Source organism: Crassostrea angulata, chromosome 4, assembly GCF_025612915.1.
Source record: "Crassostrea angulata isolate pt1a10 chromosome 4, ASM2561291v2, whole genome shotgun sequence".
In the NCBI taxonomy this organism is placed as follows: domain Eukaryota; kingdom Metazoa; phylum Mollusca; class Bivalvia; order Ostreida; family Ostreidae; genus Magallana; species Magallana angulata.
In genome coordinates, this window is record NC_069114.1 from 13,906,335 (window position 1) to 13,927,625 (window position 21,291).

At 32.6% G+C, this 21,291-nt stretch overlaps 1 protein-coding gene across 2 annotated transcripts; it reads left to right on the forward strand.

Annotated features, from left to right (window-relative positions):
• Positions 1-82: 82 nt before the first annotated feature.
• On the forward strand, positions 83-20,703 carry LOC128180063 (docking protein 1-like). Of its 2 annotated transcripts, XM_052847875.1 has the most exons (4): positions 83-436; positions 14,514-14,859; positions 15,915-17,287; positions 17,698-20,703. In XM_052847875.1, the coding sequence occupies exons 1-3, from the start codon at positions 377-379 to the stop codon at positions 17,237-17,239; spliced, it is 1,731 nt and encodes a 576-aa protein (XP_052703835.1). In that variant the 5' UTR covers positions 83-376; the 3' UTR covers positions 17,240-17,287; positions 17,698-20,703. The 2 variants fall into 2 exon arrangements, with proteins under 2 accessions (XP_052703835.1, XP_052703834.1); XM_052847874.1 differs by having other exon boundaries at positions 15,915-20,703.
• Positions 20,704-21,291: the final 588 nt, after the last annotated feature.

Sequence of the window (21,291 nt, forward strand, 5' to 3'; positions counted from 1 at the left end):
AGGAAAGTAAATTAATTTGGAACTTTAAAATTTTTAAATTTGTAATTTTGTTCTATCAATCATAATGAATCTTACCTGTTTAAATACCCGACTTCTTTAAAGAACAACTTATCTAAATAGACGATACGATGTGAAAAAGGCTTTCTCTTATCTGCAAGTATTTTCTCTGATTTAAATGGGACAACACCAATACATTAAATGAAATAATAATTGCACGGTATTAGGGAAAATCTTTTCTCGGCTACCGTATCAAGACATTTGTCAGGAAACAAGACATTGTTTCCTTCTCGGTAAAATCGTTGTTACTTCCTGGTTGGGGACAACACTTGGACCAAGAAGGAAATTACAGAAATGTTGTGGATTATCAAGCTCTAAAATGTCCAGACGAACGCAGCTAGCAGCCGGTGAAGTGCACGTGAAGAAGGGAAGATTACAGGTGAGTTGACATCATGCCATTTTATATTAGCGTAAATAAGTTGCTACTTTCGATACATGCGTCTGTTGTGCATTTTGTGTGGCCAAAACAAATGAAATGACAGACCAATTCTTATGTTTGCATCAGATTCATTAATTGGTAGAGTAATTGAGAAGAGATTCAAAGGTCAAGTTTTAAATCTGGATTGGATCCAGCATGCTCTCTCCCTTCTTGATACATTTAGTGTTATGACCACCACCTATAATTAACTGATAAGGCCTCAACCGGCAGGTTATTCTTTGTCAAAGAGATCATTAAAAAAAACCTGTTCATTTTGATCGGCAAAAATCATTTTAATAAGACCGAAAAGTATGATACATAATTTAATCAGACTGTTGGCCATGTTGACAAAGCATTTAAAATCCTGGTCTGTTCAATCATGTTGTTTACCTTCCATGTAAATGGCACACTTTTTAATATGTTTATGGTGCTATTGTTACAGTGAGCACAGTCAAAGCATGAAATATGTCTATCTTTTCTATTTGAACACCATAAGAGATATTTAAAAAAAAAACCTAACTCACTTAATTGTCTCAGAATAGAATTGTCAGCTGTTAAAAATAATGGTTTTGACTCAACAGTGATGAACTGGTACATAGATCAAGTATCAGAGATAAGTGTGTATGATCTCATTCATCCAATACTAAGTAGCCAATACACTTGCATAATAAATATGCTTGGTAAATCATCAGCATTTTATCAGTATCTGATGTTTACAAATTTACTCATAAGGTGTCCCTTTTCTCTTTACAATCTAAAATAATCGGATGAATTTGGGCAACAAAGTGCATGATAAGATATAGATAAATTTTTAAGTATAGTTACCTGAACAAATACATCCTAATAACTCATGTAACAAGGTCAAAATAATATATTCTTGATATATAATGATTAAGAAATCTCTATTTATTTGAATGATGGCCTCATCATTTTTTCTATTTATTCAATCTACCAGTAATTTAAATGCATCATGTTCATAATGTTGATATATTTAGGTACAGACTCAAATTGACATCCACGGAAATATCCATATATTCGATCTACTCATTGTTTTCATTTTATGAATTGAAATGTCTTGTATTTGATTGACTGTAAAAATACTGTAACAGTATTTTACAGTCTGAATTGAAATGTCTTGTATTTGATTGACTGTAAAAATACAGTATGATACAGTCTGAGACTACTTTACTGATAATAGAGTAAGGGTTCAACTTGAGAGGTGCAATTTATCTTGACATTGACTGCATTTTGAAATCCAAAGTTTTATGGCCTATTAAAAAGACCTGGGATATAATCACGATAAATCTTGTTAAACCTCACGAAAAAGGTAGTCATGTCGTGCAAAAGGGCCCATGATTTTCTTTTATTGCCTGCAAATTTTATCACATTGTCATGTGAAAGAGATCAAGCTTATCGTTTACATATTTACAACGTAATACATATACATTGCATTATTTTGTTTTGTTTGTTATTTTGGTTATTTTTATGTGTGTGAGGGTCAGATTGGTTAGATAACCGGCATCTAATCGAAGCCCCATTAGTATACAACAAGACAAGGGATTCTGGGGCATGGGTTCGAATCCTGATCTGATCTGTCATTATTTCTCCCATCCCATCACATAATGGTGTCGTACCACTGACAGTTTAACTCCTGCCAGCTAGGGGAAAGAACCTCAGGGATGTTGATCTTGAAGGTATTCAGATCAAACAAGATGGAGGAATGTGGCAGCTAGTCAGACTGGTTTAAGATTGTCAGGGCCAGATAGCTTTATAGTTGGTAGCTTAAGGGCACCGACAAGAGATTCAGGGAGACTGGATTTGGACCTAGGTCTTCATGGTCCATCATTATTTCTCCCATTCTGTTACATATGTTTGCAATCTGGAAACATTAAAATATTGAAACATCTTGAATCTACCTACTTTTCCTACATCTTTTTTTTCATGCAGTCACCATTAGGTCTTACAAAATGCCCTATACATGTAGCTGTAGACTAATTTATTATTTTCATGGATGGCCAATTAATTCAGGTTCCTTGTTGACGCATGCAGTCATTAAGAAGATTAACTTAAATTTTTATTTTTTTTCCTTTGATTTTGAATTTTGAAAAAAAATTAAGGGACTTGTACCATCCAATTAAATTGTTACTACCTATTACATGTAATATGGAATAGTAATTCTGTATGTATGTGTGAGCTGAATCCTGGTTATGAGTTTTGTACCACTCAAGATGAAGTGTAAGTTGAAACTGTTTCTTGGAGCTATAATTAACCAGTCTTATAAGTGGAGAAAAAACTTTATCATTAGAAGAACCAAATATAATGAGGTCTATACATATTCATAAATTATTGTTAAAACATGAATAATGAACTATAATTATAGGGTGATATATTCCATATTTTTTAAGTCCCTATGGCTATAAGAAGAGTTTTCAAAATTTATTAAATTTTTCAATTTTAATTTAATTGATATTTCTAAATAAATAATATACATTTAGGACATATACCAGTAAATATTTTTAGACCTTGTCTACTCAAATGAGTTTGATTTCTTTATGGATCGGAAACCTTTGGCAGGTGCTAGCTGTTAGTTTGACATCAATAATCTCATTGATTCAATTTTATTTGTTTCCCTTTAACACTTAATTTTTTTAATACATATTATATCAGAAATTACGAATAAGTGACTATGTCTATATGAAAACTAAGTTTCATTGGTTGGAAATTTATATTTGATATATTTTTTTATGCCTAACTAAAGAACATTATTAAGCCACTTCCCATTGAAACTTCAAATTGTTTTAAATAGGGACTTCCCTGATACATTTATTTTCCATGTAAACAATGCAGTGGAGAGATCATGGGGGCCAAAAAATTCTTTAAGTTAGTGTATGTACAGTTAAATGTTAAGTTTCCCTATAATTTTTAATATATGCTACCACAATTAATTAAAGTGGGGATCGAACCATGCAGTTCATTCAAAATTCAATTTTATAATACATGTATGTAGATTTATTGTCCTTTTGTTTCATTGCCCCTAACCCTCAATGCTTTATGCTGTCTGGATGTGATTTTATGTACATATGTACATGTATATAACAATGTAAAAGCAGTTAGAGCTATAATTTCAGTGAGATACATTTGTCTATGATGTACATATACCATGGTAGCTGGGAGGATATTTATTCAAATATATCCTTATCAATTGATAGTCTTTATTAATTTGAAGATATAATTTTATGAATATATATCTAAGTGTCATTCAATGTCATAAGTATAATTAATAAAGTGTAATTTTACATGTATATCCTAGATTAATCTATTTTTATGCCCCCTTCAAAGAAGGGAGGGCTTATTGATTTGCTGCTTGGAGAGTGTCTGTCTGTCGGTTGGTCCACCAAGTTTCCATTTATTTTCTTCCCAGAGGTCATTAACAATATCTAGCTCAGGCCAATTAATTTCGATTTTGGGTACAATCAAGCAATTTTTGTCAGAGTTATGTCCCTTGGATGCATAAAAATTCTATTTATTTGCAGTTTTTGTTCATTTTCTTCGCATGGATTGCACTTACACAAATGAAATTAAATGATACAGATTTATCATGATAATAAGTTTTGTCAAGTTATAATGTGAGCAGTATTTATAATATATATGACTTACAGGAGGAAGATTCAATTTATTTTCAAGTAAAAGTCCATATTAATAGTCAGACTTTAAATGGAAATTCCTGGTTTTCTGAAAACCCCGTATGCAAAATACAGATTTGGTGTACTCTTAGATACACATGTTACTTACAAGGAGAGGAAGAACCCTTTAACTACTTCCTTTTTGCAGAAACTGGATGGTTGCTAATACATGTAATATAGTCAATTCTGTACATCTGTTTATGGAATTTGATCTCGTTATATGAGGATCAAAGTTTGATATGGTATAGCCATTAAAAAATCTATAATTAAGAAATATCATTAATTGAGTAACATTTTTATTCACAGACTACATGTACTACAACAATTTTATTTATTTTTATTTTTTTTTAGAGGGGTGGGGGTGGTTTGGGGATAAATAGATAAATCGGCTGAAATTTGTACTGTTTTAAATATGCTATAATAGGTACCCATTTATGAATTAACAGCTTCTTATAAGCTTGAAGTGACTTAACTCTGTATTCATGACTTGTTATTTTTTTTTTTTCTTTATTTAATTGATTCTGCTTTTTTTTCCTTTTACACTCTTCTTACTGGCTCAACTTCTGTTTCAAATGAATAAAAATCAGACCCCTACCCCTTTTTTTTAAAACTCGCAACCAATAAGATCACTCAGTGGAATAAATAAATGTACAGTATTTTAATACAAATTAGGAAAATGATAACAGCTCAACTCTGTTTGTAATCGCTTAAGGTGGTATCATCAGATACGCCGTCATATTGAACTGATATACCTCCAATCAAAATAAACAATAAAATCAAGCATATATCTTATAAACCTTTTCTTTCCCGAAAATGTTTACCTTAAACAGCTTAGCGCAATGGTTTAGAGTGTAAACTATGAATCTGTAAGTCATGAGTTCGAATCCGCCTGGGCTTATATAGTTTTTACATTTGAAAAAATTTTAAAACATATTTTTTGGTCAAAAATTGTAAAATTTTAAAAAGGTAGCAATTTTTGGATTATAATGTACTTTTATCCCCTTTAACATCGACAGGGGTCCCATATTATACCACCTTAATTAAGTGAGTAGTCACAAATTGACATAAATGACATTTTTTTTTACTAGCTCACGAAGTCACTGAAATAATTAGGTTGCCATAATTATTTCAAGTTTTGAAGAGTATAAAGTCATCTCTGTAATCTACATAATACATGTACATGTTATAATTGCACTGTACTTAATAATATACACACAGTGAATGTGCTGCTTCAACATCTTCCCACACAAAACAGCTTAACTAAAATTGTTATTAAGTATTCACTTGTCTGATATAGAACAGTTTTGGAACAATTGTTCCATTTCTTAGTGTTAGAACTGTTCAAAAAACATTCTGTTACATTTCTGGTATAAAAATCGGATTCTTAACATCCCACAAAAGTTCCATAAAAAATCTGAAATTTTTCCTCAAGTATTTCAAGGATTATAGTTCCAAACAACCTGTTAGGAACAGTTCAAGAACTGTTCTAGCCAAGCAAGAACAGTTCTAGAACACTAGAACATGTTTTCGCAGGGGCTGTATTACTAAGTACTTTAACTTACAGCTGTTCATTTAAAAATAGCTTTTGTCAAGCCTACTATATATATATTAAAGTCTACCAGTTATAAGTACATGTAGACTAGTATACTAAATTTGAAAAAATCACAACAGAGACTGTTAAATTCGGTATTTCCAGGTTACTGGTATTTTCATGTTTTAATTTACTAGTGCCTTCTAGATCTCATTAATGTCTACAAATGTTTGTCATAGCTGAATTAAAACATATACATGTACAATTTTAATGTCTCTGTTTTAGTACAAGCAAATTACCAAAGAAGTATAGACAAAGTGGTGCAAATAGGTGAAATGTCTTTGATTAACACAGTTTATAAGCAAATTAAATTGAACGTTAATTTAAATAGCCAATACATCATGTAGTAGTAGCTAGTAGACCATGTTTAGGCCATATAAAATTAATATTTAGATTCTCATCCTGATTTGCAAAAAATATGAGGCGGGTTGGCAGATTTTATTTTAAATTATTTTTTATTTTTTAAAAAACACCTTTTTCACCATTCATGTTCTAGAAATAACAACTGCTCTATTCTTTTAAGTAATGTAAATGCTAATGTGAGTACACAAACCCAGTTGTAATCTTTTAATTCCATTTTTAGCTCACCTGAACCGAAGGTTCAAGTGAGCTTTTCTGATCACCCGTTGTCCGTCGTCCGTCTGTCTGTCCGTCCGTCTGTCTGTCTGTCCGTCCGTCTGTAAACTTTTCACATTTTCAACTTCTTCTCAAAAACCACTGGGCCAAATTTAACCAAATTTGGTACAAAGCATCCTTATGGAAAGGGGGTTATAAATTGTTAAAATAAAGGGCACAACCCTTTTCAAAAGGGAGATAATTGCGAAACAGTAAGTTTAGGGTGCATGTCTTTAAAAATCTTCTTCTCAAGAACCACGGCACCAGAAATGCCAATATTTACACAAAAGCTTGTATATATAGTGAAGATTCTAAATTGTAAAAATGGTGACCCTCGGACCAAAACTGGGGCCCCAGGCGGGGTTCAAAGTTTAACATAGAACAACATATGGAAAATGTTTAAAAAATGTTCTTCTCAAGAACCACTGCACCAGAAATGCCAATATTTACACAAAAACTTGTATACATAGTGAAGATTCTAAATTGTAAAAATGGTGACCCTCGGACCAAAACTGGGGCCCCAGGCGGGGTTCAAAGTGTAACATAGAAATACATAGGAAATTTTTTTTAAAATCTTCTTCTCAAGAACCACTGCACCAGAAATGCCAATATTTACACAAAAGCTTGTATACATAGTGAAGAATCTAAATTGTAAAAATGGTGACCCTCGGACCAAAACTGGGGCCCCAGGCGGGGTTCAAAGTTTAACATAGAAATACATAGGAAAATGTTTAAAAATCTTCTTCTCAAGAACCACTGCACCAGAAATGCCAATATTTACACAAAAGCTTGTATATTTAGTGAAGATTTTAAATTGTAAAAATCGTGCCCCTCGGATCAAGACTGGGGCCCCAGGCGGGGTTCAAAGTTTAACATAGAAATACCTTAGGAAAATGTTTAAAAAATCTTCTTCTCAAGAACCACTGCACCAGAAATGCCAATATTTACACAAAAGCTTGTATGTATAATGAAGATTCTAAATTGTAGAAATCGTGCCCCTCGGACCAAGACTGGGGCCCCAGGCGGGGTTCAAAGTTTAACATAGAACTACATATGAAAAATGTTTAAAAATTTTCTTCTCAAGAACCACTTCACCAAAAATGCCAATACATACACAAAAGGTTGTATACATAGTGAAGATTGTAAAAATTGTGACCCCCGAACAAAAAGTGGGGCCCCAGTAGGGGTTTAGATTTTAACATATGTAGGAAAATGTTTTAAAATCTTCTTCTCAAGAACTATAGTGCAACTGTTTGGGATATTACTATGCATACATGTACATCCTTAAATAATGGAGATTCAAAAAATTGTAACTCCCGGACAATTGATGGGCACCAAGAGGGGTTCAAAATTTAAACATTTTAAAAAACATAAAGGAAAAGTTTAAAAATTTTCTTCTCAAGAACTACAATGTTTTAGTTTGTGGAATTTCTATGCATGCATCCTTCGATTATGTAGATTCCTAATTGGTAAAATCGTGACCCCCGGACCAATACTGGGGCCCCAAGATGGGGTCAAAATTTATTAAAGAAATATAAAGGTAACATGTTAAAAAATCTTCTTCTCGAGAACTACAATGCTTCAATTTGTGAGATTACTATCATGCATACAACCTTGGATAATGAAGGTTCGACAGTTTTAAAATAGTGACCCCTGGACTAATACTAGAGACCCAAAATGGGTTTAAAGTTAAATGTAGAAGTACCGGTATATATGGAAAATGTTTAAAAATCTTCTTTTCGAGAACTACAATGCATCAATTTGTCAGATAACTACGTCAGCACCCTCAAATAGTGTAGATTCGAAATTATAAAAGCCGTGATCTCAATCTAATACTGGGGCCCCAAGAGGTGTTCAAAGTTTAGCATAGAAATAAAGAGGGAAAATGTTGAAAAATCTTTTTCTAGGGAACTATAATGCTTCAGCTTGTGAGGTAACTAGGCAAGCATCCTTAAATAATGTAGATTCCAAATAATTAAAACTTTAGCACTGGACTAATACTGTGGCCCCAAGAGGGGTTCAAAGTTTAACATAGAAAGATATATTGAAAATGTTTTTAAAAAGTTTTTCTCGAGAACTATAATGCTACAGTTTGTGAGATTACTATGCAAGGATCCTCAAATTGTGTAAACTCTAATGTAGAGGAACCAAGAGTTATCTTTCTTGTGTTCTGTACAGTCTGAGAGTTATTCCTCTTGAAGTGGAACTCTGCTATGTTCAGTTTTTCAGGTTGTGTACGTGCGGTCCCACCGCAGTGCTTCACATTTTCATTCCTATGTTACTATTTATGTTGTTCAAGCCAACCATAAACCTCGGACCATAACTGGGTCCCGAGAAAGGGGTTCAATGTTTGAAATAGAAAAAGCATATGCTACGAAATGTAATGTTACAAGGAACTGCTGTTCAGGTGAGCGATGTGGCCCATGGGCCTCTTGTTATAATTTCATCTTAACTGTTAATGCATGAAGACATTTGTATCCTTATGATAAGAAACATGACATGAATCCACATGATTGTTTAGGCAGCCATTAAAATATGTTTTGGAATTTTTTGTATACCGAGCCGGAATTTTTTTCCCTAAAATTTTTTTTCTTAACACAACTTGTTTTTCAAAATAAAAGACAAAATGCATCGGGTGACCCATTTTCAGAGGGGCGGTCGGGGATGAGAATCTAAAAATTAATTTTATGGGGCCTTAAATATGTTAATTATTCTGTGTCTGTGTTTTGCAGCTTGTCTGGAATAATGATTTACAAATAGAAATAAAAAATCGGCCATATTTTGATAGACAAATGATCATATTCAGATAAATAAATGTTTGGTCATGTTGGCACCAAATTTAACGAAATGGGAGAAATAATGATGGGTCAGATTAGGATTGTAGACCCTAGACCCCCTGAATCTCTAGTCAGGTGTTCTACCAACTGAGCTATCAGGTGCCAGAATTGAAACCAGTCTGACCATCAATTTTAATAAATTCTTCCCCCATTTAAATGATCTTCACCCTTGAAGGTCATCCCAGGTTCTTTCCCCTGGCAGGAGTTAACCTGTCAGTTCAAGGGGATGGTACATCACCAAATATTAACGGGATGGAATAAATATTGACGGACCAGACCAGGATTGAAATCTGGGCCCCCTGAATCTCTTTCAGGTGCTTTACCAACTGAGCTTATCTGGCTGCTTGTCTGACTGTCACATATCTGTATATTTGTTTGATTTGAGTAGCAATAAATCTGTTGATTTGTTTGGTGCCTTATATGTAAGTGTAATAACTCTGGTTAAATCATAATAGTACTGGATGCTTCTGTTGGATTTTTGAATTGCTCCTATTTATGGACCCAGTGGATCCAATTGAGACACAGTTTTCAATTTTACAGCATGATCACATTTGGTACTGGTTATAAATTAACAGTTGAATTTTAGTGACATATTGGTTTACAGGTCCATTCAATTGTACTTGAAATGTTGAGTGTTCATGAAATGTGGCCTAACTTGAGGGAAGTTGGTTGTACAATGTCCATGGAATATATGGTGTCAGTTAAATGTCACTTTATAGGTGTATTAATACACGCATGACAGTATCATCAAATGAGAATTTTGGGGTGGGGCAGTTTAACACAGAGAGGAAGAAATATAAGCTGTTAAAATAAAACCTTAAAAAGTTGGAAATATATACATCAGGCTTGGGGTAATGCTAAATGTAATGGTAATGCATTGCAATGCATTACATGTTTTCAAAGTAATGCTAGTAATGTGTAATGCCTCAAAATTAGCATTACAAGTAATGCTAATGTAATGCATTACTTTCCAAAATCTAGTGTAATGCTGGCATTACATGGCATTACTTTGCATTACTATGCATATTTATGCATGTTCACTTTAAAAAATGTGAAGAATAAATGAATAGTTGAAATTTAATTTGATTAAATTTATTTTTAAAGAAGAAAGAAATAATTCTAATTAAGAGAAAAATGTTTTAATTGGACATGTTTTACTTAAAAAAGGTTTTTTAAAATTCATTTTTGAATTGTTTATATTACTAAAGATAACAGCACAATTTCATAACATTTTTAAGAGTGTTGTTATTAAGAGTTTTTAATCATTTAAACAAATTACTCCAATTAGTTTGCACTTCAATAAGAAATGTGTCAACAACACACTATGCCCCCAGGATAATCTAAGTATCAAAACAATCTATTGTTATAAGAAGTGCTAAACACCCCAATACCCTTCCCTTCGCTATGTCAATATCAATATCACTTCCAATATTATAACCCATTTGAAAATAATCTTACTTATTTTCTCTGTCTCTTTCTCTGTCTCTTTCTCTCTCTCTCTCTCTCTCTTGTATATTAATTACACTGTACATCAGTTTGGACTGATAGAAAATACAAGATTTATGTATTTAATCTATTATTGCACTTAATATATCTTAAGATAAAGATCGTCAAACAGTATTTTCCAGCCCAAGCTTTGACTGCTCCTGCAAAACATTTATTTAGTATAGCCCGGAAGATGGATGCATTTAAAAGATGAACCCTTTGAAACTTCGATCATAAGTGCAACAGCAATCTTTTGTCTTAAAGTGTCCTTTAGAAATACGATTAAAATATATTAAGAAATATAACTAGGAAAATCATCTGTTTATAAATTAATAAAGTTAAGTGTCCAAAATTATAAAGATTTGTGTAATCTGGGGATATATCTATATTTAGCTTTTAAAAACCGCAACATTATTTCATAAATTGTTTTTTGTTACGCATGTCATCCTGTGTCTCTATTTCATATCTGATATTGTATCATGCCAAATGTCTATAAATATAATTTTACTTAATATGTAATATGTTGTTCATATTGCCACAATATGATTATATATTGAGCAAATAAAGAATGACTCTTGTTTATTCATTGAATTTGAACCTGATACTGAGCATGAAGCTGTAGATATGTTAAAGAGTGTTGTATATTTGAAACATTTGCAAAAACTCTTTATTAGCTTTACTTTTTTAAAAAAAGTAATGGTAATGGTAATGCATTACTTTACTCATGTAATGGTAATGTAATGCATTACTTCAAGAAAATCAAGTAATGGTAATGGTAATTTAATGCCCAAATTCATGAAGTAATGGTAATGTAATGCATTACTTTACAATGTAATTCGCCCCAAGCCTGATATACATCAATTTTTTTTCTCTCTTTCCCTTGAAATTATAAGCTGTGGTTTTTTTTTCTTTAATATATACATTTTTGATAATTGGTACAATGTAACTTACATGTATGATAATGCATATATTTGTCTAAATATTATTAGGTAGCAACAATCGTTCAATGAAATTGAAAGTCATTTATATAGAATTTTACAAAATTTTCATGCAAGTACGTGTATTCACTTTCTGAACAAATTTATTTCTGCTAGATTATTGTACTTGTTCAGATGATTATCATTTATAAGCGTGCGCATGCTCTATCAATGTGCCATACGTACATACTTACATGTACCGTATATATAATCTCTTCTTGTTTTTATATATATTTGCAATGTTAAATGAATCATTATTGAGACTCGCCCAAACACACTTGAGCAGCTGGTCATATTATATCATTATCTCTATTCAGTACATGTAAATTATATACCTGTTATTTTGAGTAAACTTAGGATCGGGATGTGACTTTGCTAGAAATAGTACAATCAGAGTACTCAGAGATCATGTATTGAAGAGTTTTCGATGGTTTAATGAGGATATTTTAAAAACTTATAATTGCATGCAACAAATGATTTTAAAATTACATGTAACAGGAACATTTATTTAGTTATTTTAAAGTACGTAAATCGCAGTTATTGTGGTTGTTATGAAAAAGTAGTCTTAAACATGTTGAAAGAACAATTTGTAGCTATTACTGAAATTTTTATGCTATATTTATGTTATATTGCTTTGCTGCTGTCTGTCGGTCGGTCGGTCCACCAACAGTTTCCGTTCATTTTCTACGCAGGGGATGAACATTTTGAAATGAAATTTGGTATACAGGTTTATCATGATAATATCTAGGTCAAGTTCAATATTTGGTATGATCGAGCAATTTTCGACAGAGTTATGGCCCATGGACATCAAAAAATTCCAGTTATTTGCAGTTTCCGCTCATTTTCTTCGCAGAGGATGATCAAATTGGAAAGAAATAATTTGGTATAAATATTTATCATGATAATATCTAGGTCAAGTTTGATATTGGGTACAATCGAGCAATTTTCCACATAGTTAAGGCACTTGGACGTAGAAAAATTCCAGTTTTCTGCAGTTTCTGCTCATTCTCTTCACAGAGGATGAACATATTCAAATGAAATTTGGTATACAGGTTTATCATGATAATATCTAGGTCAAGTTTGATACTGGGTACGATCGAGCAATTTTCGACAGAGTTATGGCTCTTGGACATAGAGAAATTCCAGTTATTTGCAGTTTCTTCTCATTTCTAGGTCAAGTTTGATTTTGGGTATGATAAAGCAATTTTCGACAGAGTTATACTCCTTGGACTTAAAAAAATTCCAGTTATTTGCAGTTTACGTTCATTTTCTTTGTGGATGTTTCCACAGGAGGGGGGCATAAGTGTTTCACAAACATCTCTTGTTATAGAATGATTTGTTCTGCAGTTGACAAATTCAGTGCAATTAACTTTAATTAATGCAATTTGGACAGTTTAAAAACCCCCAAAAACCCAAATGGTTTTTTTTACCCTAAAATTGTTGGTATTACATTCATATAAACAGTGCAACAAAAGAATTGGCATACACATTGGCAAAAATAATTATCTCATTCAAATTCAGGAAAAAATTGGATATAACAATCAGTTCAAATTTGGATGAGTAAAAACAACCAGAACTAAATATCTCTATTTATATATTTATTAATATCAACCAGGGATCATTTGACAACATTTCCATTAATTTTTAACAGAAATCTAGCAAATATTAATATCAATAATGCAGTGGTTTTATAAATACACCAGCTGTAGAATGTGAAGATTACTATCAAAATGACAACTTTTAAAACCCCACCATTACAAAAGGCTTCACTGTGTGTATAATGGCTTTGTTTGCTGAGTGGAGGAAGTAGATTCTGTAGTATTGTAGTATGTAGGACTTAAATCGACATACTACTCAGAGGGTTTTTTTTACGTGGGTGCAAATGTGTTGTTTACCAGGAAGTTCATATTTTGCTTCACAAGCGGATCATATTAAGCCAACATTAAGCTGCCGCACTAAAAAAATAAACAGTTACTTGTATATAACAATAAACATTCAGTGAGACACACTTTAATTACTTTTTTCGTTGTTTCGGTGTGGTATTAGCAGCAGTTTATTAATGGAAGATATTTCAATGAGGATTTCATTTTACTGCGCCTCATAGAATCCAATTTTAGATATTCATGTACAGATGATATAAGTTGCAGAATCGGACTATCCCCCCCCCCCCCCCCCCCCACCCCCCTCACACACACACAACTCACTAGTCATGGTTGCCAAGAAAATTAAATAGCATTTTAAGTATACGTCAATAGTTACAAATAGGAATGTGTCAATTTAAGGGATATACAATTTTGGAAAGGGTACAAATTAATAAAAAAAACTGCTCAATATAATAAGGCCAAAAATAATTATATGTTTGTTCTGTTTCTCAGACAGTTGCCACATTTAGATCAAATGCTGCTGCATTGTTTCATTAAATTGCTGTATTGAAAAGGGGAATGCCTCAAATTTTTAGATATGAAAATTGAGTTATTCCCCTTATCAAATTCGACATGAAATACATGTACCTGTCAGCTGCATTAAATTCAGAATACATTGGCTTGAGAAACTAAATAATAATATTTTTTGGCCTTATTAAAATCAAAATATACATGAGAAAACATATTTTGCTATACCAAAGACTGCTCAGTTGGTTGTATTATTTCATTAAGAAAAATTCTTAAATTCTTAATTGAGATACCTAGGCAGGTAATGAATTTTATACTTGATCGTACCATATAATCATGTGAACACTTGCAACCTTAGCACGGAATGCTTTTCTTAGCAGGAAAATATAACGTTCAGCAGCCCTGATGATTGAAATCATGCCACATGCAAAACTTATTTTTAAGTTTTTTCCTATTTCAGAGTAAAAAGGTTAAGTACATAGTTGTCTGTCTGGGAGATGAGTCCTCTGCCAGCTTCATTGAAGTCCATGACAACAAGGCACACTTTGAGACCCCTACCAACAAACACAAACCGAAAGTCTACCAACTGGAAAACATCAAACCAGATGACCTGGACAAAGTGGAAAGGAACCAGGCTAAGGAGTACTACCTGGATATTCCATTCAAGAAGGAGAAGATGTGTCTGATGTTTGACAGCCGAGAGGAACTTGCCTTGTGGCACGACGCCATCGTTCAGGCCATTAACATGGATGCATTTGAGGAAGATGATCTGAAGGAAAATTTTCTGTATGAATCGGAGGACAGTGGTGGGTATAAGTGGAAAGAAGATGTTATTAATATATAAGCTATTGGTTTTTAGCTGGGTTTATTTGGTTGTATCATAGTAAATACATGTAAGTCCATTGATCAAGTCCATAAATTTTGAATTGCTTTACACTGTCTATCATTGCATGCGTGATGAATTGAAAACGGTTGTTAAAGTTAATGAGGGTCAAGAATTAGTTCCCAAGGTATAGTATTTTCTTACTTCAAGACAATAAGAGTTAGCTGTTTTATGAATTTTACAGTTCCTTTACAGTATAATATATGATGATGAACTTAATATTAGTTTTCAAAGTATACAATAAAGGACTATGTGCGATATTATGCATTTTTTGCCCCCAAAATTTTAGTTTTTTGAAGAACTTTAAAAATAAGGTGGCAGATAGTTGAGAACATATTGAAAATAAGTGTGTAAAAGGTTATCACCACAGTGATGTCATAATGTAGAAATGACGTCATTAAAATTGTCTTATTTTGATAAAATCAAGTTTTGTAGCCAAATATGGGTGTTTTCCAGTGGTTTTTCGACTGGGAAACATCGAGCGCAGGCTTGCTCAAGTACCGTCATTTAGTATGATGTGTGTAATTGTTGGAAGAAAAACATACGTTAAAATCGTACTTGAGCAGACCTGAGCTCTGTACTTCCGAATGCAAAATCTATAAAGAAAAAAAATGACAAAATTTTTAACTTTTTGCAAAATTGCGGGAATTGTGTCATTTAGATGACGTGATAGATAAACAACGAATGAGTAATGATGACTAAAATTAAGATAAAAGTGATAGGCATCCTCTGTACACTGATTCATGGAGCTTTGATATTTATACGGCACTATTTAAAAATTGGTTAAAATTGGGAGCAGATATTGAACCATACCAAATATAGTCCTTTTTGTATCAAGTTGTCAATTACTGTTTAAAGTTAAGTTTTTGGAAGATGAGCACCCACCCTATTTATTGTAATTAAGAAGCAGCTTTTATTTTGCAAAAATAATTGCCCTGCTGTATCATTTAACAAAACTTCTCTCTCTCTATCTTTCAGCACAAGTGTTTGATGTTGTGGCGCAGGAAACAGAAGCTTCAAAAAGACTGAATTTAGAAAACTGTGGAAAATTCAAACTCTTTGTTACTATGGCATCTCTAGGCCTTGAAGATTCAAAAACCCATGAAATCAAATGCAGGTGGCATTTTGAATTTATCCGTCGTTATGGGTTCACAAAATCAAGGAATTTATTCACAATTGAGGCAGGAAGACGATGTGAAACTGGGGAGGGAACATTTGATTTCCACATTGTGGGTAACCCAAAAGCATTAACCCTGGCCATAGACAATGCAACAAAAGCCAAGCAAAGTAGAACAGTTACTTCCACATTAACAAGGAATATTGAACCCGACAATACCAAAGAGCCACCAGCAAAAGTCAGAGACTCTGCAAAATCAGTCAAATCTAGAGCTTCAGAGCCTTTGACAAGGAAATCCGCTGATTCCTTAAGTTTGGAAAATTCCAAAGGGAGTCAATCTGAGGATGAAACTCAGACACCTTCCAATTTACACCTTAGCTTTAAAAACTCCTTAGAGGCCACCATTAGTCACCACCCAACCTCACCCAAACCTCAAAAAGAGGGTAGCAGCAAAGAAAAGAAGAGGGGATTTTCGTTTCCATGGAAAAAGGACAAGGGCGAGAAGAAAGATTCCAACAAAAGTCTGGAAGGCAGTGAGAACAGTAAGGGAACTGATAATGAGCCCACAGATCTATATGATGAGCCTCTAGTACCTGTATCCAGTAAACCATCAGTTAAGGTGAAGAAATCTGAGCCAATATATGATGAGGCAGGTGAAAATAATAACACAGTTCCCAGTGTAAGGCCACCAGTTTACACAGAGCCAGGAAAACAGAAAACAGAGTCTAGTCGGAAGAAACAGGGAGTGGAAGAAACTGCAACAAAAGATGGTAGGAACATGCCAAGTATTCCAGACAGAAAGTATGAGGAGGAGGAAGATGATGACGAAACATATGACCATGTGGAGTTGAAAGCTGAGAACTCCAACCCACGAAAGCCAAAAGAAGCATTGGCCCTGCCGGAGCATATTTATGGCATCGGTTCAGGGAAGAAAATTGAAGATATTGACGACGATGATTATGCGTGTGCCGACTTTCCAGAAAATGAACAAAAAGTTGTGACTGCGAAAGCTGCAAAGCCATCAGAGCAAGAAGAAGAAAATGACTATGAGTTTGAAAATGTGGATGAAGATGACACTTACGCAGATACCATGAACCCGTCGGAGGATTATGCCGACGCCATGTCCTGTGTCCGTACAGAACCAACACCGAAACCCCGACCCCAGCTGTATGAAGACGTCTCGTAGTGTAAACATTGAAAATCGAAAATCGAAAAGTTACACCCTAAGATAAATGTAATATTTGGTTAGATATTCTGTTGATGCTGCAAGTTCAATACTTGGGTTTTTTTCTTCTCAGCACACTTATATAAATGGTTTACCATAAATATATTAATTATAGTAATATTTGTATAAAAATCATACAGTATAATATTTTAACAGAAGATTTGTTAGATTACTTGTCAGGAAATGAATGAAATGTGATTGTATATAGTAATAGATCACTCATTTGTAATCTAAAAATGTTTTCATGTTAAAATGCCTCAAAAAATGAATAATAAGCAATTTAATTTTGAATACCTTTTTATGCAACCGTTATTAAAATGAGTGATTTATAGGCATTTTGTAAATGCGACCTCAGCAATTATTCTGTCTGTTTAAAGTTTTTTTTTAGTAATATTTTACAATATGATTGGTTTTTGCAGACAGGTTTCTGCTGTTAAGAGAAGCAGTTGCTGTAAACAGGTTTTACAGAGGAATATGGTTCTCAGTCACAGACATTGTAAAACAGTTACTGTAAATACATTTTACAGTGGAATATTGAGTCAAAGCAGAATTTGAGTGCTGTAAATTGATTGTGTTATTATTTAATCGTTTGTTTACATGTGTAATTATATTGATATGTTTGTATTTACATTTATTAGTACACACAAGTTATCATGATTTATATTTGATTGTATTGTTACCTTAGTGTGGTTCCTGCCTAGACAATCTAATTTAAATTTGATGGGTTTTTTAATCGATCTGCCTCTCACTCAGCAGCTTCTTTGAGTAGAGTAATGGACCCAAAACATCTAATTTTAATTGGATTGTTGACTACCTGTTCTCAGTCAAAATATAGAGCACCTCTTTGTTCTATTTTTGTCTTAAAAAGGATCACCTCAAACCAGTTTTATGTTAAACGCCATGTAGCAGCATGTTCAGGTAAATTTGGTACATGTAAGTTTTAGCTTTCCTGGACATGTATAAATGTATAATACAATTTTCTTTGAACCATTAAACTGAAAACTAAACAGAAAAGATAAGGCAATGTTTTTTGTATCAGCATCTATATATTACGTTTAAGTCTAATTCATCTTCGATATATAGATTAGATGCTTTTTGTTAAATTTAGTTTTCCCAAAGTTTAGATCCTTTTTTTACTTTGATATTTTATGAGATATGTAAATGTCCTTTTATGACACAGGAAACTCAAAAGTTGATCTTTTTTCTAAGAAATTATTCTGTGCTCTCACATGTACAGTACTTGAGAGATTTGTCAAGTGTAAAGTATAGATAGCATGTCTCCGTTTCCTCCTAGCCTAGGGGAAGTTCTGATGTTGTTTTTTTTTTGGTTTGGTTTTTCTTTTGGAAAAGGAAGATGATAGAGACAAATTAGTCCCCACTACCCCGTCTGTTTAAAAAAGAAATTCATCTGTTGAAGTGTTTGGTTAAATGTTTTTTAAAGATACACTTGAACTTTGGTGTCTTAAGTTTAAATATATCTATTACAACAGATATGTAAAAATGCATGGGATATCACTGCTTCTTTTACAATTTAAACCGTTAATATATCTTAAATTAACAGAAATTACTATTTTTCCCAAGTGTTTCCTACTCCCATTCAGTTCGAAATAACAAGGTTCAATGGACGTGTAAATAAAAATCAGTTTTGACTTACGTTTACTTAATTTATTCAAGTGTCTCAGTCTATTTTTTTAAAAGATAAAGAATTAATTACTTCATATTTTGCAAAACTAGACCTTGTGTATATTATTGTACATTTAAATTTTACCTTGTTTTTTTAGGAAGCCCAATGACATGATGCTTTTTGAATTATTCACAATCATTTTTTTTATACAATAAAGAAAAACATGTATTTTACAATACATGAATAATATTGTATATCATTTTTTTTTAAATGCAAGACAACATACGGCACCTATAGTTGTAAAAATGTGTAGCTCATGAGCTGCAGTGTAAATCTTTGGTTGGACCCATACTTGGATCTCTTTCTCAAGTGCACATTAAAAACTGTCAATTCAAATTATGTAATAGGCTACGCAACTTTTCAGATGAGAAGCTCTTCCCTGTTGACTAAATTCAGAGTGGCTAGGTTGTAAGAGAATCAGTAAATTAAGCGTATATTTGTGGTTTTATGCCCATCTCCTATCCAAAAGATTATTTTTGTGACATGGTATTCATCACGATGCTTGTCAAATTAAGTTGAACCGTCTGCTTAGCATCCTTATACCCTGCACTGGTATAATTGGATATACTTAGGATTAAGTCATACCTGGTCTAAATTCAAAGGCTGACAATCACACGCATGTTGCCTTTTAATTCTTAGAACGAGGTCTATATACTAGTCATTATAACTATGAAATAATAAAGTACACAGGAAAATGATCATTCGCAATTTTTTATTTAATGTTAAGTTTGAGGAGGAATAGACCATTAAAAGTTTTTTATCGTTGATCCAAATGTGTAAAGTGATCAGCTTACCTAAATATGCAAGATCTAGCTGAAAATCTCATGATAAAATGAGGAGTTGTTTCTGCTGGCCAGATACCCAAAAATGGTGATTTTTAAAGTTTTGCAAAAGCTTTGTTACCTATATACTCAGCTACGTAACACGGCGGAGTATAAATTAGTCAGCAGTACATTACGTTAATGCTTTGTAGACAATTGTCACACCTGGTTTTCTGTATCAGAGTATTGTCACTTTATAACACTATGTAATATTAATAGCATTCCATTATTATATATAAATATTACCACAGAGCATGGCTCTAAAAATACAGTTTTATTTTGTTTTTCTCTTTTAAGTTTAATTTTAACAACATTTTGTGTATGAGATATATTTTTGTATGTTTTGTGTAAACATTAAAAGATAATCAAAACTTTTCATAAAACATGTAGTTAATCTATTTGAATTTGGCATGTTTATAAACGCTGTGTATTTTGCTACTTTTATATTACTTCTTTCATGTAAATCCCCCCTAAATGTAACATAAAGGATTTTTGTGTTACATGTATTTGGTTACAGACGTATCAAAAACATGGTTTACTCCTGTTAAACTTCAACTCGCTTTCAAAAAGATGTCAGAACAATGTAAACATATCTCATATAATTTGATACAACAGGAGTCATTTCAAACGTAAAGGCTGAATTCTTTTTGTCGTAATATCGTCTATGATATTTAGACATGTTTTGAGAGATCTTTAAACGAAAAAAAAATAGCCGTTAATTTTAGTGAAAATATTATTCAATGGTGTTTTATTTTTTATATAGCAATACGTGTATTGTAAAGATGATTGGAAAATTCATCGTGCATTGTAAACTTTTTTATGAGGTCACAATCTAAATTTGTGAAGGACTGTAAATATTTTTTTTTTGTAAACACTTGTGATTGTCAACAATCTGTCTTAAAGGTAAAAATCAATACATTTATTACTGTTGTTTGCACGAGTATCATGCTAAGCATTGTGATATAGATGCGAAAGAAAAATATCGTTTGATATTTGTGCAACCGATGATGCTAATAATAATGACCAAATTATGTATAACTTTAGTTTTACTAAATTTCATTGGATATCGTTTGATATTTGTGCAACGATGATGACAATAACAGTGACCAAATTCTGTATTACTAGTTCTTTAATTTTACTTAATCTTATTAGATAATGATGGTAAGATGCTGATCTTAGAGCGTTAGGTTGGCGCGGTGTCGACTGATTATTGGTGGGACGCTCGTGAAAATCACGTTCATGAATGCAGAGTGTTTCCCTATTTTGTAAAAAATAAATTAAAAAAAAGTCACATATTTCATTCTGAAAGCTAGTCAATAATCTTCATGCACTTTTTCTAAATGGATTGCTCCCAAATGCCCAACAGTTACGTCGAAGCATTAAAAGATAGTACATTATCATCAGTAGAGCAATAGATGACGACCCAATTCGAGTTCTTAAAGGGACCTAGAAACGATCTGAGATCAAAATTTCAATTGTTATACATGTAGTATTGATTAAAATAGATT

Excerpts from the sequence above, each read along its gene's own strand:
- LOC128180063 (XM_052847874.1), top strand. The coding sequence starts at position 377 with ATGTCCAGACGAACGCAGCTAGCAGCCGGTGAAGTGCACGTGAAGAAG. Across the intron at positions 437-14,513 it reads TGAAGAAGGGAAGATTACAG|AGTAAAAAGGTTAAGTACAT; the intron begins GTGAGTTGACAT and ends TTCCTATTTCAG. Across the intron at positions 14,860-15,914 it reads GTATGAATCGGAGGACAGTG|CACAAGTGTTTGATGTTGTG; the intron begins GTGGGTATAAGT and ends TCTATCTTTCAG.